This window comes from Heptranchias perlo, chromosome 7 (assembly GCF_035084215.1).
Source record: "Heptranchias perlo isolate sHepPer1 chromosome 7, sHepPer1.hap1, whole genome shotgun sequence".
NCBI classification, from domain to species: Eukaryota; Metazoa; Chordata; class Chondrichthyes; order Hexanchiformes; family Hexanchidae; genus Heptranchias; species Heptranchias perlo.
Window position 1 is genome coordinate 70,287,207 of NC_090331.1, and position 25,799 is coordinate 70,313,005.

Here is a 25,799-nt window from a genome sequence, read left to right on the forward strand (position 1 = left end):
CCCCAAAGGACGGTGGATGCTGAGTAGTTGAATATATTCAAGGCTGAGATAGAGAGATAGATTTTTGGACTCTAGGGGAATCAAGGGATATGGTGATTGGGCAGGAAAGTGGAGTTGAGGTTGAAGATCAGCCATGATCTTATTGAATGGCAGAGCAGGCTCAAGGGGCCATATGGCCTACTCCTCCTATTTCTTATGTAAGCAAACTTTGACACATACTTCAGAGAAATGGAAAGGGATTACTATGTGTTGGAGTCCAGCTGTCAATGCTAGCCTCTTTGAAAGCACATGAAAAATCTCAACAAGCTTCATTGACGGTAGTCTTTTTATTAATTTTATTGTTTATTCAATTTCTTGCTGCTTGTTTCATCTTTAAGGTACAAGATAGAGAAGTTAGGACGTAAATTGGATACAGAATTGCAGCAAGAAGTAAATATATTGATCACCTGAACATAGAGAAATACATTAAAGACTTTGTGCTGGAATAAAAGTCAGAGAAGCGGCAAGTCAAATGCCTTTGATCAACAGTATTGGAGAGGACAACCTGGAGAAACCTAGATGATGGGTCAAGGCTTATAGTTCAGGACAATACCGAGATTAAAAAGAATAGAAGAGGATGAAAAATAAGTAACAAGCTTAGATCTTAAAAGAAAGTAGAAAGAGGCACATACTGCAGGAGGAAAGAAGAGCCACAGTTTTGAAGTTCTGGAAAAGGATGTGTTAGGATAGGAGATGATATGATGAGTCTTTTGATGGGGTGGGGGGGGGGGGGGCGGGTAATTTTCTGAATACACACTGGTGTGGGAATGGAAAATCGTGAGTAACACATCCTTGTTTTCCCAAAATGCACTGGTAGCAGGCAAGGTTCCCAATATCGGCACGTACTCAAGAAAATCCCCTTGACTCCAACACAATGCAAATGTCGGGCGATTTATGCTACACCATAACCATTGGTATACTGTTTGTGTGATCTGTTTAGATACTCCAGAATGTAGAACTTTTTCTAATCGGTTCTCAAATGTACAACACTAGCAAGGCTGTATTTATTGCCCATCACTAATTGCCCTTAGAAGGTGGCGCTGATCCGTCTCCTTGAACTGCTGCAGTACTTGTGCTGATGGTGCTCCCACAAAGATGTTAAATAGGGAATTGCAGAATTTTGACCCAGCAACAATGCAGATACAACAATATATATCCCAGTCAGGATGGCGTGTGACTTGCTGAGGAACTTGGAGATGATGGTGTTCCCATGATGCTGTTCTTGTTCTTCTTGGGGGCTATGAGGTGCTGTTGAAAATTGGTGCCAATCTGCCAATCAATTAGATCACATTGATTTAATAAGCTGCCTAAAAATGTTTTTAAACATTTGACCTGCATTGAGGAGAATTAATTCTGTTCTCTGAAGAATAACGCATTAATCCTTTCAATACTGAATCTATCTTGCAGATTTCAAAATACATATATTGTAGAGATGCCATATTTATGGACAAGATTTGGGTACAGTTTCACCAGGAAGATGTGTGCGCTTTTGTAGTAGATTTATAAATATTTATAAAGGAAGATTTTCTGATTTGATGCAAATAATGAAAAAAGGAAATATTCCCCGTCAGTATCTTGTATTGTAAGTCAAATGGATGGAAATGCGCAGAATGTCGGTGTTTAATTTCATATGTTGCAACGTGAAATCTTTTCCCTTTTTTACCAATTTCTCTTCACTACTATGTCATCGAAGATATTCGGTTATCAACCAAACAGTGACTGTTACTGCGCCATTGATCAACTGCATATGTCAATTTTACAAATCCCTGTGCTAAATATCTTTAACGTACATGGCTTAAATGGCTGTATCAATTATTCCACTATACCAGTGGTAACATTCTTGTAAACTTTAGAGCCTAGATTTTCCATTTTAAACAGGCCAGTGGCAGCGTTAGAACATCAATCAAAAAAATCAAGGCTACATTTTTGTACCGAATATCTTTACATACAGTATGGGGGAGGCACAGGAATCTTTTATGAGGTATTCGTACTACAGCTTGTGTTATATATAAGTAATGAATTTGCTAGTAAAAGGCTATTACACATAGGTTAAAAAAAAATTGCAATTTACCTAACACTATTGTGGGAGCACCATCACCACAAGGACTGCAGCAGTTCAAGAAGGTGGCCCACGGAGCACCTTATCAGGCAAATAGGGATGGTGTTACAAATTTGGTTCTGCAATAGATTCCTGCTCAAATTCATAAGCAATCAGAGCAGCTTTCTTTTATGGGAGATGACTGACATTGCTTGTCTACTTGTATGATAGCTGGACTGGAGGGGTTGCTAATGATGGAACTCCTTTGTGAGCAGAACCCCCCTTATTTGCATGTATACCTCTTCAATCTCCCCAAAGGTGGGCAGAGTTAACACTAAATGTGATGAGGCTTGTTTCAAGATATTAACAACAACTTGCATTTACATAGCACCTTTAACATAGTAAAATGTCCCAAGGCATTTCACAGAAGTGATTATCAAACAAAGATTGATAACGAGTCACGTAAGGAGATATTAGGACAGGTAACCAAAGAGGTAGGTTTTAAGGAGCATCTTAAAGGAGGGCAGAAAGGTTTAGGGAGGGAATTCCAGAGCTTAGGGCCTAGGTGGCTGAAGGCATAGCCGCCAATGGTGGAGTGCTTAAAATCGAGGCTACTCAAGAGACCAGAATTGGAGGAGCGCACAGATCTCGGAAGATTGTAGGGCTGGAAGAGGTCACAGAGTGGGGTGGGGGGAGCGAGGTCACGGGGGGAATTGAAATCGAGGATGAGAATTTTAAAATCAAGGCCTTCCCAGACCGAGAGCCAATGCAGGTCAGCGAACACGGGTGATGGATGAACGGGACTTGGTGCGAGTTAGGATATGGGCAGCAGAGTTTTGGATGAGCTTCAGTTTAGGGATGGTGGAAGATGGGAGAGCATTGAAATCGTCAAGTCTAGAGATAACAAAGGCATGGATGAGGGTTTCAGCAGCAGATGAGCTGAGGCAGAGGCAGAGACACGTGATGTTGGAGATGGAAGTAGGCGGTCTTGGTAATGGAGCAGATATGGTCAGAAGCTCATCTCAGGGTCAAATAGGATGCCGAGGTTGTGAATGGTCTGGTTCAGCCTCAGACAGTGGCTAGGGAACGAAGTTTGTGGCGGGGACCGAAGACAATGGCTTCGATCTTCCCAATATTTAGTTGGAGGAAATTTTTGCTCATCCAGTACTGGGTGTTGGACTAGCAGCATGACAAAGCAGAGACAGTGGAGGGGTCGATAGACATGGTGGTGAGATAGATCTGGGTGTCGTCAGCGTACATGTGTTTTCGGATGATATCGCTGAGAGGCAGCACGTAGATGAGAATTAGGAAGGGGCCAAGGATAGATCCTTGGGGGACTCCAGAGGTAAGGGTGCGGGAGCAGTAAGAAAGTCATTTCAAGTGATTCTCTGGCTACGACTGGAAAGAAAGGAATGGAACCAGGCGAGTGCAGTCCCAACCAGCTGGATGACGGAGAAGAGATGTTGGAGGAGGAGGATGTGGTTAACTGTGTCAAAGGCTGCAGACAGGTCGAGAGGGATGAGCAGGGATAGTTTACCACAGTCACGGTCACATAGGATGTTATTTGTGACTTAGATAAGAGCCGTTACAGTTTTGTAGTTCAGCCTCAAGACAGTGGCCAGGGAGAGCGATGGAGTCGGTGGCTGGGGAACAGAGTTTGTGGCGGGGACCGAAGAAAATGGCTTTGGTCTTCCCAATATTTAGTTGGAGGAAATTTTTGCTCATCCAGTACTTGACGTTGGACAAGCAGTGTGACCAATCAGAGACAGCAGAGGGGTCGAGGAAAGTAGTGGGGAGATAAAGTTGTGAGGTATATGCACAGAGCAATAGTTATGATCAGGTTCATTTAGTTCTATTGTTACAAATTATCTCCATGTACGAACATAAAAGCAATGAACACACACCACCCCACTTCAGTGGGTCATCTTGCTTCACTTAAACAGACTAACTCCTTTGCATTCTGACCTACAGCTCAGGGCAGAACCTTTATTCCTTGTAGAATCCAATCATTCACTACCCGAGCAGTTTTCTCATTCCAAAAAAAGACTGCCTCATCTGTCTCTTTTAACTCCCACTTCACAGACTGACAGAAATGAAAGGGGTTTCCAACAAAATGGGTAGGAGACATTTTTCCAAATACTCAGACAAACAAAGCAATAATTTATTGTTTGGTTTATGGGAAAAACAACTTCTGTTTAGTCTATCAACCATCCATTGCCTGGGTGCTTTTAAAGACCCAGCATCAAAGTAACTCTTCTTACAAATTCTTTCTGTAGAAATTGGTCAAAAAATTCCTGACCATGACAGGCAATTAAGGTAACCTTGACATTATTGTCCACATCTCATTAACAAGTAATAAAAAAAAAAGTTACCACTATTCTATGATCTGGTTCAGATCTGAAATCAAGCTTGCTAGTGTTAGAAATTTCTCCTGAATCCTTTTAGGTGAAGGGCAATGTTCCTTTAATTGTGAAAGCTATGTTGAGTAATTGTATTACTTCCTGTTTGGGAAGGTTTAACTCCAATTGCCCCCTTCCCCATTTGGACCTCATGATTCTTTCTTGATCTGCCTCCCTTGGCTATCAATCCCACATCAAGATTGACTGACAGGAGATGCAAATGTGATAAGATCTCTGACACCTGGTAGTCGGGGGGGGGGGGGTTGGCTGCTGTTGTTATCCAGTCCCGAGCAGTCTCGATAGATCAGGTTGTGGAGATGCTGGTGATGACAATTATAAACAATTTTACAACACCAAGTTATAGTAATCGTTGGACTATAACTTGGTGTTGTAAAATTGTTTTCGATAGATCAGGGGAGAGATGCAATCACTCTTCAGGGATAGTTGTATTAATGAATGATACTCTCAATGGTGATGTTAGCAGGTTGCTTCTGCATGGAGTCGGGTTCCTACATTAAATCTGGCACAATGTAAGTGTGAGCATACACCAGTAATCCTCAGCAAACCCTCCAGGTAGAGTGACATACTGCTTGGCAGGATATAACTTCTAAATACCCAAGTTTTAGGACCACTTGAGACAAATCCTAAGGAAAAGTAAATGTCATCCTTAATCAATAACAAACCTAATTTATACTGCATCCTGCCTGTTAATACCAGTTAGATCGTGATCAGGAATCAGGTTGAAAGCAAACATCAATTTAGATCAATCAAGATCTAACACCTCAGCATGCTGCCTAACACCAGGAGGTGGAGAATAAAGCTGATCATTAGAATGTAACAGGAAAGTTATTAGATGCTTCAATAAGAGGGGAGAGAGTTTTACAATTAATTTATGAACTTGAGAATACTTTATTTGTAAGGCAAAAACAAATCTTTATTATATTTAAATATGTTTTAATCCAACAAATGAGGTGTGTTCTGAATAAGTGAACATCAGAGGAATTTGGTTTCTTATCACCAGCCATTCTGAAAGAGGAATTGAAAAAGGTACAGGTGAGACCAAGACTCTCTAATATCTCTTTAATGAATAGGGAACTGTCTTTATTGTGTGTTTGTTAAATGCCACAAATTATGTCTTAATATGTTAATCTGCCTGGAACATGTTACTTCATTATGTGTACATGGCACCATCATTACAAAGATTGTGTGCAGCTGTTCTTCCTCCATAAAGACAATGCCCCTTTAATCTTTGTAACTGTGCTATCTTGCTTTACAATGAGAAAATAGAAGTGAAAAGCCAAGAGGGAGGAGACACGTACATAAATGTGTATTAAGTAGCCTTGGAGAGAAAACACTCAAACATGCAAATGTCATGGATGTACATTTTAGCAAAATCAAGACTCAGGAGTTGCCAGTCTCTTGACAAAAAGTCCAAGTTAATGTATTCCTTCACTAACCTACCAGGATTGTTGTCAATAGCCTACCAGCAAGTATGCACATATACTCACCATTCGACTGCAAGGGAATAAAGGCAGATCATTCTCAACTAGAGGAAAAGTTGCATTCAATCCATCAACCTCCCTATGATCAAATAACTTACAGCACTCACTGTCTAGACTCGCACATAAAGAATAGCCCTTTCATTCCAGTACCAGAGTTGCAAGCTGCTGTGGGACTATGTACGTCAGTGTAGGTGATAACCTTCAGGAAAGGAGACAAAGAACATTGAGCAAAGGAATGAATAGATCATAAAGTATGAGGCCACCATTTCCTACAGCTTTAATATTTTCTGTCAGATTCTCCCGGGGACAAGCGTTATCTTTGTAAGACAGTCATTCTAATGAGTATGGTTCCAGAGGAACAGCAGAACTTTGATATCTCCCTGAAGTGCAATTCTTCATGTGTGAACCTCACTAAATGTCAGTGAGCTATTCAAGCAGAGAAAGTATCTCGTATCTTACACAAACTCACACTCACTCACTCACACACACTCATTTTCTAACAACATAGGAACAGGAATAGGCCATTCAGCCCCTCAAGCCTGTTCCAGCATTCTATTAGATCATGTCTGATCTGTACCTCAACTCAATTTATCTGCCCTTGCTCCACATTCCTTGATATCCTTACCAAACAAAAATCTATCGATCTCAGTCTTGAAAATTTCAATTGACCCAGCATCCACAGCCTTTTGAGAAAGAGAGTTCCAGATTTACACTAGCCTTTATGTGAAAAAGTGCTTCCTGATTTCATTCCTAAATGGCCCAGTTCTAATTTTAAGATTGTGCCCCCTTGTTCTGGACTCCCCCACCAGAGGAAATAGTTTCTCTGTATCTACACTATCGAATTGCGTTATCATTTTAAACATCTCAATTAGATCACCCCTCAATCTTCTACACTCAAGGGAATACAAACCAGGTCCATGAAACTGGGTCTCATAATTTAACCCTTTATGCCCTAGTATTACTCTGGTGATTTCTGCGCTGTCCTCCCTCTAAGGCCAATATATCTTTCCTAAGGTTTGATGCCTAAATCTGAACACAGTGCTACAGATGGGGTCTGACCAAGGCTCGGTATAACTGAAGCATCACTTCCTCACTTTTGTATTCCAACCCCCTTGAGATAAAGGCCAACATTCCATTAGACTTTTTGATTACTTTTTGTACCTGCGCACTAGCTTTTAGTCATTCATGTACATGGACACCTAAATCTCTTTGCTCCTCCACAGCTCCTAGTCTCTCACCATTAAGAAAATATTCCAATTTGACGTTCTTGGATCCAAAGTGGATGACCTCACCCTTCCCCACATTGAACTCCATCTGCCATCGTTGTGCCCACTCACTTAGTCTTTCCATGTCCCTTTATAACTTCCTCCTCCAATTTACTCAACTTACTATGCCTCCTATCATAGTGTCATCTGCAAACTTGGATATACAACTTTCTAATCCTTCATCCAAATCATTAATATCTATGGTGAAAAGCTGAGGCCCCAGTACAGATCCCTGGGGAAGCCTTTTGTCAAATCCTGCCTATCAGAGAATATTCCATATATCCCTACTCTCTGTCTCCTACCTCCCAGCCAATTACCAACCCATATCACAAGGTCACCTCCAATCCCAAGCACTTTCCTTTTTGCTAATAGTCTCTTGTATGGCAGGAACACTACATAAAAGTCAAGAGTGGGAACTCAACTCATTTTTTTCATCCAACCTTACCAAAAGGACATTGAGACAAATCGTAGCGTTAACACCACTTGGCTGAGATCAGCTAGTTCAGCATGGACCAGAAACTTAATTTACGAAATGTCTGGTTTGTATGGCTCAGTGCCACCAGGTTTTACCTCATTTACCCACTGAGACATTGGGACTCAAGATATTCACCCCTTCTAATCAATAAGTAATCTATCACGTGACCTGATGTAAGCAGCCCCTAAGCAGGTTCATATCTAACTTTAAAACAACATTTATAGAACAGGAATTTGCCATTTCATTGTAAATGCAAAACACTACAATGAAAGATGTCTTTATTTATCTACAGTTACCACATGATTGGGATTGCCCTTCAACTCAATTCAGTTTGAGCCAAAATTACTGCATTCTGAGTGTTTGTAAAGCATATGGGAGATAGTCCTGACAGTACACAAAATATTATACATATGTCGCTTTTTTTTACTTGTTTTAAACAGAATCTCTTTGGAGAGAAACCAGCACTTCCAGAGTATAAAGTTGCAGCTATTCAGAAATCCAGACTTATTCTGCTTCATTATGGCACTTTCAAAGCCGGTTGGGACTGGTTGATCCTCTTGGCAACGTTTTATGTTGCTGTCACTGTTCCATACAACGTCTGCTTCAGCGTCAGCAGAGATGACAATACTGCTGCTTCAAGAAACCCGCCCAGTGTGAGTGACATCTTTGTGGAGATCCTTTTCATGCTCGGTAAGACTTTAATCTTCTTGAATTAAAATGTAACCCAAAATGAACATAAAATGAGCAAAAGTTCATAGTATCATAGTAGGTACAGCAAAGGAAGATGCCATTCTGCCCATCGTGTCTGTGCCAGCTCTTTGAAAGAGCTTTCCAATTAGTCTCATTCCCCTGCTCTTTCCCTATAGCCCTGTAATTTTTATCCCCTCAAGTATTTATCCAATTCCCTTTTCAAATTTACTATTGAGTCTGCTTCCACCACCCTTTCAGGTAGTGCATTCCCGATCATAACAACTCACTACGTAAAAAAACAATTTAATAGAATCATAGAAAGTTACGGCACAGAAGGAGGCCATTCAGCCCATCATGTCCGTGCCGGCCGAAAGTAGCCCTGTAGGTTACAGCGCTTCAAGTGCATATCCAAGTACTTTTTAAATGAGTTGAGGGTTTCTGCCTCTACCACCCTTTCAGGCAGTGAGTTCCAGACCCCTACCACCCACTGGGTAAAAAAAATTCTCCTCAGCTCCCGTCTATCCTTCTACCAATTACTTTAAATCTATGCTGTCTGGTCACTGACCTCTCTGCTAAGGGAAATAGGTCCTTCCTATCCACTCTATCTCGGGCCCTCATAATTTTATACACCTCAATTAAATCACCCCTCAGCCTCCTCTGTTCCAATAAAAATAACCCCAGCCTATCCAATCTTTCCTCATCACTAAAATTCTCCAGTTCTGGCAATATCCTCGTAAATCTCCTCTGTACCCTCTCTAGTGCAATCATGACTTTCCTGTAATGTGGTGAGCGGAACTGTACTCAGTACTCAAGCTGTGGCCTAACTAGTGTTTTATACAGTTCTAGCATATCTTCCCTGCTCTTATATTTTTTGCCTCGGCTAATAAAGAAAATAATTTCTCCTTATTCATTCTGTCAAAACTGTTCATTATTTTGATCACCTTCATCAAATCTCCCCTTAACCTTCTCTGATCTAAGGAGAGCAACCGCAGCTTCTCCAGTCTCTCCACATAACTGAAGTTATATAAAGGAAGATGGTAGTGGTTGTTGGATGCCAATCATCTCAGCCCCAGGACATTGCTGCAGGAGTTCCTCAAGACAGTGTCCTAGGCCCAACCATCTTCAGCTGCTTCATCAATGACCTTCCCTCCATTATAAGATCAGAAATGGGGATGTTCGCTGATGATTGCACAGTGTTCAGTTCCATTCGCAACCCCTCAGATAATGAAGCAGTCCAAGCCCGCATACAGCAAGACCTGGACAACATCCAGGCTTGGGCTCATAAGTGGCAAGTCACATTCGTGCCAGGCAATGACCATCTCCAACAAGAGAGAGTCTAACCACCTCCCCTTGACATTCAACGGCATTAACATCGCCGAATCCCCCACCATCAACATCCTGGGGGTCACCATTGACCAGAAACTTAACTGGACCAGCCATATAAATACTGTGGCTACAAGAGCAGGTCAGAGGCTGGGTATTCTGTGATGAGTGACTCACCTCCTGACTCCCCAAAGCCTTTCCACCATCTACAAGGCATTAGTCAGGAGTGTGATGGAATACTCTCCATTTGCCTGGATGAGTGCAGCTCCAACAACACTCAAGAAGCTCGACACCATCCAGGACAAAGCAGCCCGCTTGATTGGCACCACATCCACCACCCTAAACATTCACTCCCTTCACCACCGGCGCACTGTGGCTGCAGCAACTCGCCATGGCTTCTTCAACAGCACTTCCCAAACCTATGACCTCTACCACCTAGAAGGACAAGGGCAGCAGGCACATGGGAACAACACCACCTGCACGTTCCCCTCCAAGTCACGCACCATCCCGACTTGGAAATATATTGCCGTTCCTTCATCGTCGCTGGATCAAAATCCTGGCACTCCCTACCTAACAGCACGATGGGAGAACCTTCACCACACGGACTGCAGCAGTTCAAGAAGGTGGCTCATCGCCACCTTCTCAAGGGCAATTAGGGATGGGCAATAAATGCTGGCCTCGCCAGCGACCCCCACATCCCATGAACGAATAAAAAACAATGATGTGGTATTTTATCAAATGCCTTTTGAAAGTCCATATATATAACATCAACCGCACTTCCCTCATCAACACCTTCCATTTCTTCATCAAAGAACTCAATCAAGTTAGTCAAACAACGATTTTCCTTTAACAAATCCGAGCTGACTTTCATTTATTAGCCCCTACTTTTCCAAGTGCCAATTAATTTTGTCCTGGACTATTGTCTCTAAAAGTTTCCCCGCTGTTGACGTTAGGCTGACTGGCCAATAATTCTTGGGTTTTACCCCCTCCCCTTTTTTGAACAGGGATGTAACATTTGCAATCCTCCAGTCCTCCAGCACCATCCCCATATCTAAGGAGAATTGGAAGATAGTGGCCAGAGCCTCTGCAATTTCCACCCTTCTCTCAGTAATCTAGTATGCATCCCATCTGGACCGGGTGACATTTCTACTTTGAGTACTGCCAATCTTTTAAGTACCTCCTCTTTATCTATTTTTATTCTATCCAATATCACTACTATCTCCTCCTTTACTGCTGCAATGGCAGCATCCTCTTCTCTAGAAAAATAATTGGCCCAGATTTTCCTGGGGACTTGTGCCATTGTCTTGGAGCATCTACGGCATAGGGACCCTTGAACGGTGCAAAAAAAAGAGGAAATTATAGAGTAAGTGACTTATGCCGTTAATTATGCCACTCCATATTTTCCTCGGACTTATGCCATTACTCTTGCCGAAAACAGTTAGCTGGTAATTATCATAGCTCCGCCCCATTAAAATCAATGGCAATCGTGATTTTCCTGCATCTAAGCCAGTTTTCTCGTCACCGCCACTTAGATTAAGAATAATGGTGTTAATGGCCTGCCAGCAGCTTGATTTGTTGCTCCAAGATCGGTTTCCTTTAAACATGTTTGCTTAGTTCACGATATTTCTCGTTTTTCTTCCTTATGGAAGTGTTTTGAAAGATTTACAAGTAAAATTGACCTGAAACCTTTTAAGTTGGCTGAGGAAATCTCTCGTTATTTTCTTTCTGTTTTTAGTTTCATGTTTTTTTTAATTGCAGAACAGTATAGACTGACGTGCCAGCTTCTAATCGAGCCGGCATACACAGAGATAATGCGGAAAAATATAGATAACGGTGGGAAAGGCTAGGGTGAAGAATGGCACATCTTTAAAACAAGAGGAATCAACTGGATAGATTACATGCACTGGTCATGGGGAAGGGATAAATGCAACTATTCTCTCTCTCTGTCCTTTTAAAAGTTATTTAATTAATCCTGGAATATATATAGTGACCATTCAAAGAGCAACACAGAACATGTGTTCTGAAAACCCGCAGGTTTACAATGATATTTGACCCTTCAGTCTGGAAAAGCAGGGAGTCAAATCCTTAAATTAGGTCTCAAACGGCGATTATAGATAAATAAGTAGATTACGCAGTGATTTCCTGGTCAGAGTTGTGGAGGGATTTTTTTTTATTTGCTGCTTTTTTCCCCCAATGTTAAGACAATCCCGATAAATAGGGCAGTGTGATCCCAGCTTTCATGTTTAATCATAGCTCTTATTGTCAATAGTTCATTTTTCTTTACAAGGATTTCAGGTTGTGACAGCGAGAGTATTGTTGCCCTGACCTGCGCAATATTGACAGATCGCGATATACAAATGGGCAGATTATATTTTCTTTTTTAAAAAAAAATCTCCTGATAAGGCTCAAATGAGAGTTGTATCCAGCAAAACAGAAAGAAAAAAATGAAGGTACTGCACTGTCCATCCTATCAGGGAATCAGGTTTTCTGAATATCCTTGATCAGATTTCAACTTGATCCAAGCATGGGATTACAACTTCCCATTCAGATACATTGCATTGCAATGAATTCCTAATAATATGACATTTAATTTCTGATCCTTTAAAACCAGACATGTTGCCCAACTGTAATAGGACTGAATGATGTGGAGAGGGCACGATTGGATCTCAGTGTTAATAAATCAGCTCTCTGAGCAGTGTAATGCAGCTTCAGACTGAGAAACTAAATGACTGGGGTGGACTAGAATAACCGAGATGAAACCGTAGGTATTTTGAGCAGTAATCTATGTCAGCATTTGAGATTTGATGCGGATCAATCGATTACTCTCCCACAAAGCCTACGCTGCGGGTCATTCAGGAGTTTTTACTGACCAGTGCGCAAATGTTATTGATCTGATCAATTACTGTCCATGCACCATCAGAGACAGTCATCTGATTCCTATATCTGCCCTGCTTCCGATTGGCCGTTATGCTCGCTGCGGCATATTCTAATTATTTCATCAGCAAATTTTGGAGTAAGTTATCAAGGGCGGGATCGGCGCACTAGACGGTGAAATCAACTGCGTATGTTGCCGATCTCGCCATTGCGGGAAAATCTAGGCTCTATATGCATATTGTGAAGCCCCTTCTTACTGCAGTCTTTAAGAGGCAGTCAAAAATGCATTAAAGCAACAAGAGTGTTCTACTGAGATTGCTTGTTGCATCTGTAACATTGAAAAGGGTAATGTCAGCCATGGCCCCACCACAGAGTCAGTAGGTTGTGGCTTCAAGTCCTACTCCAGAGACTTAAGCACAAAATCTAGGCTGCACTTCAGTGCAGTACTGAGGGACAGTCAGAGGTGATGTCTTTTGGATGAGACGTTAAACCAAGGCCCTATCTGCCCTCTCAGGTGGACGTAAAAGATCCCATGGCACTATTTCAAAGAAGAGCAGGGAAGTTCTCCCTAACGTCCTGGCCAATATTTATCCCACCACCAACATCACTAAAAGCGATTATCTGGTCATTATCACATTGCTGTTTGTGGGAGCTTGCTGTGCACGAATTGGCTGCTGCATTTCCGACATTACAACAGTGACTACACTTTGAAAGTACTTCATCGGTTGTAAAGCGCTTTGGGATGTTCTGAGGGAGTGAAAGGCACTATATAAATGCAAGCCTTTACTTTTTTTGAAAATGAGATGTGGTTCCTGTGAATCACGATTGTTCTTGTATCTGCAGATTTTACAAACGAGTTTTTTATATTATGGGATGAACTATTTTGTTGTAACCCCAACAGTGTACCTCCCATGTAGGGTTGCTACTATAGATGTTGAGATGTGCCACTATGTAGATACTTTAGTGGAGCATTCTGGAGGTTGAGGTAATTGGTGATACTTGAGTCTGGGCTCCTACCCGAAAGTGTTGGCGTTTGTAGGAGACTTACTAGCTGAACCCGGCCAGAATCACAGCTGCAGAAACCTGGAGATGCCCCTCACTTCCCTGGGCTCACCCCAATGCTAAGTTCTGCCATGAAGTGACCCTGCATAGAGGTGCCCCCTGGAGATTGTAAATGGCCCGGAGGAGCAGATCCCAGTGATCCTGGGAATGGGAGGGGAGAAACTTGAGGTCATGATTCACATGGAAACAATGGTGTAGGTAAATGTAGAATTGAGGTTCTATAAAAGAAATTTGTAAGAACTAGGGACAGATTGAAGAAAAGGATTTCCAGGTTAGTAATCTCAGGATTATTCACCCTGCCATGCGCTAGACCTGTTGGAGGGAGATAGATTAGACAGATCATTATGTAGCTCGAAACATGGTGTAACAGGCAGGGATTCAAATTCTTGGCCAACTGGGACCAACTTTTGGGGAAGAGAATGTTGCAATGTTGGATCAACCTTCACCTAAGCTGAAAGGGAACATTCATTTTTGCCGATAGAGTAAATCAAACAGTTAGTACAGAATTCAACCAAGGAAGCAGGGGGGAGGGAGGAAGTCCAGATCAAATATTTGGAAGAAGTCTCATGAATACAAATATGGGGGGGACAAGGAATGATCTAAGATGGTTTTACATAAATGCCAAGAACATAAGAAATAAAATAGATGAGTTATAAACGTTGGTAAGAAAGGATGTAATAGATATCATGGGAATTACCAAAACCTGGCTTAAGGAAGAGGATCAGTGGGGAACAAATCTGCAGGTCTAATTGTGCTTTAGGATGGATAGAGAAGGAAAGAAAGGGAATGTCGCTGTCTATCAGGGGAAGGTTTATATGTTACTGAGAGGGACGAATTGGAAATTGGCAGAGTCTGTTTGGATGGATCTGAAAGGTGGAAAGGGAAATATGTTACAAGCCATCACAAAATAAAAGGAGATGTACTGCTGTAGGAAGTCATAAAAAAGATGAGTGCTAAGGCCTCAGTTGTAATCATGGGGAATTTTAATTTTTCTGGCATAGAATGAAAGAGTTAATCAAAGTACTTCAAGTATCTTAAACAGCACATGAAGGAAGGCAATATTTGGTTTCCCCCTCGCTAATAAGGAAGGAGTAATGAGCCAGATAAAGTACAGGAAAATTTGGGGTCTAATGATCATAACATTAATTTTAAGGTTCAAATGAGAACAAAACTATTAAGAAACTGTGGGGGTTAAATTCAGTAACCCCCGATTATGGGCACAGGGTTTGCAGTGCATGATTTACCCGCGCCCAATCGCTCGGGGGTTATTTCAGTAAAGCACTTGACACATAGACTGACTCACAAGTGCCTAAGTATTAATGCATGACTGAAAGGTAGACAGCAAAAGGTGGTGATGCATGGGAAGGTAGCAGAGGAAAAACTGATTAACTCCTGTGTGATAGCAATGTTGGGGCTACTGTTTCTAATTTTTAAAAATAACAGAGGATAGAATATTGTGTAAAGTACCTAAGTTTACAGATGACACCAAATTGGGCAAAATGGTCACTGCTGCTAACCACTATCATAATCCGAAGGGACCTCACAGGCTAGGCCTATGGGCAAAGAGGTGGCAGATGGAACTCAACAGGGTTGTAGAAGTTTGGAACTCTCTTCTGCAAACGGCAATTGATACTAGCTCAATTGCTAAATTTAAATCTGAGACAGATAGCTTTTTGGCAACCAAAGGTATTAAGGGATATGGGCCAAAGGGCGGAGCAGGCACGAGGGGCTTAATGGCCTACTCCTGTTCCTATGTTCCTAGATAAAGAAATTAGGTAGAATGATGAGGTGTGTATATTACATGCTTGAAGTAACAGAGCATATTATAGAATTATTAGAGGAAGTCCAAAGGAAGACCACAAAGCTAATTCCTGAACTTGGGGGTGAGTTGTGAGTAAAGGATGTTCACCCTGTGATTTTACCTAATCGAGAAGTGAGGTGACTCATCCAAGGTCTTTAACATTTTTATAATTATGAAGAATTTGGAGCCAGGGAAGTTATTCTGTTGGGCACAGGTTTTGAGGATTAGAGGACATGGTCTAAAGTTGTGGATGTCAAATGAAAATTAGGAATTTAGACAACTTTTGATTTTGTAATAGGGTACTAGAATTGTGGAACAGGTTAGCAGTGGGGATTGTAGAATAGAAACCCATGGCAAGTTTTAAAAATGACTGGATAAGTTTCTGTTAAGAAAGGGAATATGAGACTATTAGTTTTAGAATCACAGTCAGGGAACTGATGGGTGGTATGGAAGGGTGGGCTAGATGGACCAATGGCCTCTGTCCAGAATGTTACTGTGTTATTATGTAAACATTCATTGAACTGAACTTATTAGAGAAAATAAAACTGAGAGGAGATATGATTCTGGTTTGTAAAATGCTGAGAAGAATGAATAACGTAGGTGCAAACAAGTTATCTGAAGTACTTATGAAGTGTAATTAGTGTGGCCTACATGACAACTGTGATTACACTTCAACAGTACTTCATTGGCTGTGAAGCACTTTGGGATGCCCTGAGGTTATGAAAGATGCTAAATAAATGCAAGTTCGTTCTTTCCTTATTTAATTTGGATTGTGAGCTCAGAACTATATAAGACATGAATATAACATTAACAAACTTCAAACAAGGCTCGAGATTATAAGGGTTTTCTTTTCCGTACTAGGAAGTGGAATGGATTCCAGCTAAAGCAGTTCATACTGTCAACTGACATTTTTAAAAAACAACTGGATAATTATTTAGCTATAGAACATTATTGAAAGTTTTAAGCATAAGTGCAGATAGAGATGATCGAATGCTATTTGGAACATGATTGTTTCTGAGCTGCTGAGAACATGGAAATGCCATATCAACAAAGCCAACCAGTCCAAGATGCATAATGTAAGACATAATTTTAGACGGTGTTCTGGAATTTTACTTTATCTTTTTTGTGGAGACAGGGGTGGGGGGGAGTTTCTACAACCTTTTGGATAGAGCCTATTATAGCAAACTGGATAAGGTCTGTGGAAGAAATAGGGCTGATGGCCTTTTCTTCTGCTGTGCTTACTTATACCCAAATATGGTCTTCAAATACATTACATTTTAATTTTCAGTTAAATTAAAATGTTTAATTTCACACTTTCTATTTATTTGCACATTCTGTTGGCCATATCATGAGTTATTCCAAAATTGAAATCCTATTGAAGGAGCAATCATTGCAGTGAGTTTGAAGAACCTCTGCTGCTCAACAGTTTCCATCATGCAGAAGGATTGTGAGCCCCAGATGCATTTTCTTAGCCAGGTGCCCCAAGCCACAATGTTATTGTGCACCCTTGCTCTACATAGCCACTTCCAGTCAACCTACAGCTATGCATTTTCAGATGCCTGCAGCACGAATGTAGTTGGCACAACCAGTGACTTTGATTCACCACTTAGTCACAATATTGAGCTTTTGCCCTACATTACAACAGTGACTACACTTCAAACGTACTTTATTGGCTGTAAAATGCTTTGGGACGTCCTGAGATCATGAAAGGCACTATATAAATGCAAGTCTTTTTTTTTTTTCTTTTTACTGAATTTGTAAAGACTGTATGGTGAGCAGACTTGGTCTTTTCAGACTTTTTAAAGTAGACTAGCCTTTAATAAAATGCATTTCAGATTCAGTTGCAGCTTGAGTGATTAAATAGGTTGAAGTAAGAAAAAAACAAATTGATCATTTACTTTGCTGTCCCTGCCCGTCTATGCATCACTGAGTTTATAATAATGTCAGATAAAAGTCATAATATCTCATCTACATGAATTAAACTCAGTGAAGTGAAACATTAATTGACTACTAGTCAAGAAAATAACTTCAGTAAAGGACTCAACAACGCACACAGTCTACAAAAAGGATGCAATTCATGATGTGACCTGAAGCCTAAGGCTGTGTTAGATTAATAGCTGTAGAAATTGAACTTCATTGTGCCCATTGTATGGGCGTAAAATGGGTACAATGAGGTCCAATTTCAGGGAACAACGTCCTGTGCCCCATGAATGCCTGAAAAATATCCAAACCAAAATTGGATTGCGCCATTTTTCAGGCATCCCTGATGGCCACCTAAAACAGGCGTTAGGCACCTTACATATGTCAATGAGGGGCCTAGCACCTGTTTTAGGGCCCTTGAAGAAATTGGATAGCGCAGAGTCGAGCAGGCCCGGGCCTTCTCCGCTCTAGATTCTTCAGTACCCACTGGCCGAAGCAGCAGCCGCCAGCAGAAGATAAGATTTTTTGCATTTTTGTTTAAAGTTGCTGTAGAGCCGGAGTGCTCCACTGACCCCACAGTATCTCGATCGACCCCCATCCCGTTGCTGCTCCATCACCGCCCCCTCAGGATATACCTTTGGGCCACTGCTGGTGAGGCAAGTGGCTCGATATTAATTTCTTGGAATGGGGAACTGCCTGTGGAGGTGAGCCAAGCACCTGCAGCTGGCCTGAATTATTGAAATGAGTCCTGATGCTCAATTTCGGGCCAGCCTCGGGCTTACCGGTTGGGTCACGCGTTGTCTGCGCAGCACTGATTCTGATCTCAAAAACAGGTCCAGATAAATTCCTACCCCATAGAGTCTATAGCAATGGAAAGTGCGAAATTAAAAGTGTTTTAAATACCAGGCAGTTCAAATCCTTTTCAGGATTCAACCATCTAATTCAAATTTCAGGTCATTTCAAAAACAGTCAAATCACCATTGTAAGGTAGGAAACACAGCAGATAATTTGTGCACAGCAATCTCCCACAAACTGCAATGAGACAAATGACCAGGTAATCTGTTTTAGGTGTTGGTTAAGGAATACCACTGAGCTACAGCTGATACTTGACATTTGATATTTGAGAGAATGTTACAGCTAGAGTTGCTTTAGCATTCTAGGTGGGCAATGTTATTTATATATCAATTTGAATATATTCCCTAAACAAGACTAAATACTGCCATCAATGTTGCAATAAAGCAACTGATTAGATCCAGAGTGGAGAAGTCAGGCATTTTGCAAGATGGATTTTATAAACTGGCATTGAGCTGCTGAATGCTGAAGTATATACAGTTGTTTTCAACCATAATAATTTAGTTCTTTTCTCTTTATCATTGATGTTGGTTCATTAGGAACAATACAAATACAAGAACAGCTCTTGAATTTTGTGTCCTGTCCTACAACAAAAATGTAAATAAAAGTATTAGCAGAATTTTTTTAATAAACATATTATGGAGGCATTTGCAAAAGTCGTGACAAAGTTATCAGTTTGTGTTTTACTTTAGAAGAGCCCAAACCTTCTCCAAACGTATTACAGAATTGGGCTCTTATTGTGCTGTTTTAACAAAGGTTTCAGCACTGTTATTGTTTCTGATATATTATTGAGTTTCATTCCTTTTTCCAAAGTTCCAGTTAAAATTTTAATTTCATTTTCAAAGGGCAAATAGTTGCCGTGATTCTTGGCAAGACTGAGTGTGACTACAGGCGATTTAGAGGGCAGCAAGAAACTAGGGAAGGGCCTGAGCTGTGGGTAATTTTCAAACAGTCTGTGTGGGGCCAACAAAAAGCGAAACTGTCTGCAACTTCAGAGAAGATTGTTTTAACAGCTGCGCATGAATAAGATAAAATATTGCATTTCATTTATTTAAACTAAAATATCTTATTTCCTTCACTTGTATTCATTACAATAAAATAAATTGCTGTGGTACCTTGAGGTTTTCATTTATCCTACTCTTGATTTCTCCTTCCAGACAATTTATTCAGGGATCCTGGGATAACATAGGGGCAAAGAAAGAAAAATGAATTATTTTTGAAGATATACCTTCCTTCCAATGTTTTAATTATGTCTTTTCCCTTTAATACGCTCAATCTCTCTGCCATGTGGCGTACCCAACATCCTCTGTGCCTCTCCCTCTCTCACTGTTAGCATGCCGTGCAGTCCCTGCTAATTATGTTATGTCCTTCCCTGGGGAGAGTGCCCGATACAGCTCGAGCCAAGGTTGGGGACTCACTGTGCTACAATCTTCACTGCCAATTCAAAGGGGTGGGAAACAGAAACAAAACCCACTAGCAATGTCAGTTGGTGCTTTTAAAGCTATTTTGAATTTTCCACCCTTGGAAAAAATGAGTGATCAGCAATAACAACCTGGTGTTGTTTTAATGCCTATTACTTTATAATGCCAATGAAGGACTTGTTGATGGCTCTTAATACCAATTGCTTTTATTTTCTGTTGGGTGCAATAAGTTCTCCAATGGTATCCAACCTGTGTCAGTGTTTTTGGGGTCTATTTTCCTTACCCCAGCCTCAACCTAAGTCGGGCAATGTGCTATCACAAATACCTGACATGACTTCCACTAAACCCAGCTATTTATCCAGGTTCAGCTAATTTCATTGGTCTAGGTGAGTGATGGGCAGGACTACTGCCTCAGAGTTGGGGCCCACTTCAAATAGGGGGCAAGAAGTTGTGTGCTACTGCAGGCCTTCATAACATGCAGCAGCGTAAAATGGGAGCCCAATTTTATGCCTAAACAGCAGCAGAATCTGCCCCACCTACACAGTTCAAGCCTGGTGGATCCTCACCAAACTACCTGAAGGTTGCTGGCTGGTTTTTTGAAGATCCTCTGAGCTTAAGGCAAATGTCTAATGCCAAGTTTACATTGGTGTTCTTCATTACAGATGGCCACCCGGCAGAACCTCCGGAATATGACATGGGAGGCATTATTTCCGTCGGACTTGAATGTTTCCAAGTCCATCCATTCAGCCCCAGGAAATATTCATCATTCCCAAATGGGGTGGATTCCCAGCTCCTATCTTCTCTCTCTAATATGCCGTGAACTGGCACACGATGAGGTTTAGGGATAGGAAAATTGGCCCCATTATGTCTCTGAGATAGGTAATGCCGGTGGGTATTACAGCTGCAATAAGTACCACCCTACATTGTTGCAGTGGACAGAGGGCAGAGTTGGAGCAAGGACTTCATAAAGCACTCGCGCACCAACTGCCCTGAGACCAAGAAGCAGCTACCTGGCGCTACCAGTTGACTAGTGCACATCAAGGTTGAGGCTGTCCAAGGGGGTGCTCACTTACATAAGTTGCCTTCTGAATACTGAACTTCAGGGACAGCTTTCAGAGAGAATTGCCTTCCTTGCGGCAGTCAAGGTAATTACTGCATTCAGTTCTGATGTTGATGGTAACTTACAGACTCTACCAGAGGGCCTCACAGGTGTGAGCCACTATTTCATTCACAGGGCTATAAATCAGGTGACTAATGTTATGTTTGGCCGTGCCCATCAGTACCTCAAATTTTGCTCAAGCAGCACCTGCAATCTCAGTGGCAGTAGGGCTGACACCAATGTGCAGTTTCCTAAAGTTCAGGGAATAATTGATTGTACCCCTGTGACTAAGGAATTGAAAGGGTTTCCACTCCTTCAAAGTGGGGATGGAATGTGACCTCCCCCTGCCCCAATTTAGGATTATACATGTTAATACTTACTTCCCCAGTATAATCAAACATTATACACCAATGATCTTTACTGAGCTAGTTCAAAGGGAGGAAAGGCTTGGAGGAGTGTATGTCTTCATGATCTACAAGGACACCGAACAAGGAACCAGTATGAGCTGCTGCAGTCCCTCCTGCAAGGTGGTCTACATTCTTGCTGTTATGAGTAAAAGCCAGGTTTCACCATTTTCTAAATTTGTTACCCAAGATTCATCGTGAGGATCCGCGTGGGATGCAAACACTGTGCTTATGGTCTTCCTCCTGGAGCTTTCCACAACAAATTTTACAGCAGCTGATACTTGCTGCACTTCAGAACTAGACTGGAGAAGCCTTCCTTGATCACCTTATCAATGTCATTCAGGTTGCTCAAGATCTTTGGCAACCTCTCTTTCAACGTGCTCCCCTAGGAGCCAAATAAAACATGCTCCATGAAATGATCCAGTATCCTGTGCTCAAAGGTGTCTCCTGAGAAGTCTACTTCCTCAGATGCGGCTGCAAGGGGATTTGTAGTGGTTGGGCCTCTGCTCGTAATTTCTGAACTGCTACTGGTAACATGGTTTCACTAATAATTCTGTCACCAACTGAACAGTGATATACAGCCTATCTTAGGTGATTTGTACTGCTAAAATGAATGAAGGAGGAATTCTGCTGCTGCTGTTACTTCATTGCTTGCTCCAGGGAGTGCTAGTGACTGACTGTCTGGACTTTTCATCTGTGAGGAGAGCACACAGGACAACAGTATTAATACTACTGTGCAGTCATTAATGTCTACCTTTCCTGCCTGGATGCTATGATACTTACCACAGATGTATTATGTTCCAAGTACGGCACACACGTAGACATACACATATAGAGTCATAGAGTTATACAGCACAGATAGAGGCCCTTCGGACCATCGTGTCCGCGCCGGGCCGAAGGGCTCGTGGGTTTGTGGGCGCCTGCCCTTTTAAAGGGATATACTTTTACAATGGTAAAAGTCAACAAGGTAGATCTCCCAGGAACTATTTTCTGGATCAGCTGCAGTTATTTGTCTAGAGTGGTTTCTGTTACCATGACTGGACTGAGCCTGATCAGAATCAAGGCAAAGTCCCACTGCAGCCAGGCCAAAGGGCAGTGCAAGATCCCATTAACCCCTGGAAAAGAGAGTGGAGCAGTCCCAATGTATATGGTGGTCTCCTCCTGTAAAAAGACCATCTTCTTCCCCTACCCTTCTGTAAAAGTACCATTGGTTTGATTTGACCACATTTAGCTCTTAGTAAAATAACCCTAGTTTTGTGACATTACATTGCAAAACACTGTAATGTTGACCAACAGCATCATCACACTGGAAAAATCCAATATTTTGAAATTTTGAAAGGTCACAAAAAACCTGCAGTTCTGCATTTAATATAAAACAATATCCGGGCATGTGTTAACAAGTTGTAATGCGCACGAGTGATGTATCTACAAAAATTTAGCATATCATTATTTCTTATTAAAATCCCCTCCTTCTGCCCGCTGTCCTGCCTGACATTATAAAATGATCCCTCTTCCTGTCATCTGATGAGCAGCATAAAAAATCTCAGTAACTCCAGTGGGTGGCAGTAAGGAAAGACATTGAAAAACCCCAAACAAGAAAGTTCTAGAATAATGGGGAAAGAATTAGAATCATAGGCTCTCAATGCACAGAAGGAGGCCATTCAGTCCGTCGTGCCTGTGCCGGCTCTTTGAAAGAGCTGTCCAATTTAGTCCCACTCCCCAGCTTTTTCCCCATGACCCTGTATATTAGTCCTCTTCAAGTACATATCCAATTGCCTTTTGAAAGTTCCTATGGAATCTGATTCCACCACCCTTTCAGATGGTGCTCTCCAGATCTTAACAATCCTCTGAGTGAAAAAAATTCTCCTCATTTCCACTCTAGTTCTTTTGCCAATTATTTTAAATCTATGATCTTTGGTTACCGACCCACTTGCCAGAGGAAATAGTTTCTCCATAATTGCTCTATCAAACTCCTTCATGATTTTGAACATCTCTATTAGGTCTCCAGTTAACCTTCTCTGCTCTAAGGAGAATAATCCTAGATTCTCTAGTCCCTCCACATAACTGAATTCCCTCATTCCTGGTATCATCCTGGGAAACCTCCTCTGTACCCTCTCCAAGGCCTTGACATCCTTCCTAAAGTGTGGTGTCCAGAATTGGCCACAATATTCCAGCTGAGGCCTAAACAGTGATTTGTAAAGGTTTCACATGACTTCCTTGTTTTTGTATTCAATGCCCCTAAGCCAAGTATACCATATGCTTTCTTGCCCTGCCACCTTCAAAGATTTGTGAATATGTGCCTCCAGGTCCCTCTGCTCTTACCCCCACACCCCCTCCACCCCCCCCAACCCTCTCCTCCCTCAAAATAGTACCATTTAGATTAGAAGAAATGTAATCATCCTCAGGATCTGGAGGACTGTGTAAACTGTTCAAACTTTGCTTTCCTGACTGATGACACCATTCACATCCCAGGAGTGGGTTAGAGCTCTGTAGCATTCACAGGTATCCATTCTCGCTAATATTTAGTCTTATAGGTTAAAGTAGCATTGGAAACATGTTGAACTTTGCTTTTTGTGGTTTATAACATCCTTTGAACCCCCAATGAAGTATGACCTTTTTATGCACTTACAAGTATCTGTTTTGTATGACTCATACAAAGAGCGGCAGGATGGCAGCGAGTGGGGGAGGTGGTGAATGGGTGCGTGAGTAACCCGAATAATAAAACCTTACTGTTCCCCACGCGATCGCAAGTTAGTTGGTGGCCATTAACTTTGTTTCCGGGTTTGCCGTCCGAAAGCTGCGCAGTGGGCGGACTGTGCACCCGCATGATCTGCTGTCAGCTGGAGCGTCTGGATTTAAAGGGACATTGCTCCAATGGCCTTTGTTGAAGCAAGGAGCAAGGAGACAGAATGGAGCAACAGAGGGGCATGGCAGCTCCAAGATTCAGTGACTCCTCACTTGAGGTGCTGCTGGCTGGGGTGAGGAGGAGGAGGGAACTATTTTACCCGGCCAATAGGTGGAAGTGCCCTGCCTCTGCCATCAAGAAGGCCTGGCTCGAGGTGGCAGAGGAGGTCACCAGCAGGAGCAATATATCCCGCATCTGGATCTAGTGCAGGAAGCATTTCAATGACCTAACAAGATCAGCAAAAGTGAGTACACTTATTGATTCTCCTACATTCTGTGTTGCACATCACCACCGCCCCCACCTCACATCATTCTGCACTGCCAAGACTACTCCATCACATCACTCCTCACACCCACTTAAGGCTCATCCTCAATTTACCTTCATACGAACATACGAATTAAGAGCAGGAGTAGGCCACTCGGCCCCTGGAGCCAGTTCTGCCATTTGATAAGATCATGGCTGATCTGATTGTGACCTCAACCCTACTTTCCCATCTACTCACGATAACCTTTGACTCCCTTGTTAATCAGGAATCTATCTAACCCAGCCTTAAAAATATTCAATGACCCTGCCTCCACCGCTCCCTGGGGAAGGGAGTTCCACAGACTCACGACCCTCTGAGAGAAAAAAATTCTCCTCATCGCCATCTTAAATGGAAGGCCCCTTATTTTTAAATTGTGTCCCCTAGTTCGAGTCTCTCCCACAAGGGGAACATTTTCTGAGCACTTCTTCACCTCTCCATTTGTGACCCCTTCACTACCACTCACCCCAATCCTGATTCAATGTGATGCCTCTGTCTGTTACTTACCCTCTGATGCATCTCTTTCATGGTCAGCCTCACCCAAAGCAATGCATTCGGCAGCTGACCACTTCACCATCACTCACTCACACGTCTGTACTTTCTCCCCATGTAGGAAAAGAGCGCAAAATCCATGTGAGAGGATGAGGACTGGAGGGGGGGCCACAACAAATAGTGGTCCTCACAGAGGTGGAGGAGGAGGCCCTGGAGATCTGCCGAACCCTCGAGTGCCTGTCCATCGGGGACGCTGAGACTGGCACCCCACAAAAGTTTGGTGACACAACTTTAACATTCATCATGCACAACATGAATTGATGTTAATAATGATTGACATGTTGAACACCTCAGTATGCTCATCGCAACATGACACATCTGTGATGATGCTTAATATTGCCTTCTATTCTCTTACAGGCCCTTCAATGACCGCAGTGACGGGAGAGGATGATTCCTCAGAGGAGCTCCCGGCCTCTGAGGGCGCACCATCACATCTTAGTGAGCCATCCACCAGCGCAGATGCTCACACCTCGGTGGGTCCTAGAAGTCAGTTAGTTGGGTTGGCACCTGGTGAGTCACCACACACAAGTGAGCACGAGCAGACACTGGTGGTAGGGCAACTGTAGAGAGGCTGCGTCGGTGGGCGCACTCCTCTCCAGGCTCTGCTCAGCTGCACGCAGATGCTGAACCCCGGAGACCATCCTTTAAAAGGAGAATGATCGAGGGACAGCAGCGCATTTGCGAGGTGCTGGAACAGGTGCCACGCGCACTCTCCACAATAGCCCAGAGGATGGAGGAGTCCAACTCTTGCATTAGTGGGATGGTGATACAAGTACGTGCGGGAATGTCTGAGGGGAAGAAAAAAATTTTTTAAAATTTTTTTAAAATGCTGGCCTTGCAATGCTCACATCCCATGAACAAATTTTTAAAAAGTGTC

General features: G+C 42.3%; 1 protein-coding gene and 1 long non-coding RNA gene across 2 annotated transcripts in view; one reads left to right on the forward strand and one right to left on the reverse strand.

Moving 5' to 3' along the window:
• Positions 1 to 25,799, forward strand: part of kcnh3 (potassium voltage-gated channel, subfamily H (eag-related), member 3) — a 617,557-nt gene that overhangs the window by 352,174 nt on the left and 239,584 nt on the right. Inside the window, exon 5 of the mRNA XM_067987818.1 lies at positions 8,159 to 8,408. Coding sequence (XP_067843919.1) covers positions 8,159 to 8,408 — 250 coding nt within the window. The remainder of the gene's footprint in view (positions 1 to 8,158; positions 8,409 to 25,799) is intronic.
• On the reverse strand, positions 360 to 23,947 carry LOC137323833 (uncharacterized). Its single transcript, XR_010963454.1, has 3 exons — positions 23,794 to 23,947; positions 19,356 to 19,415; positions 360 to 1,308 (listed from the first exon to the last, which is right to left on the reverse strand). It is a non-coding gene; the product is annotated as an uncharacterized lncRNA (long non-coding RNA).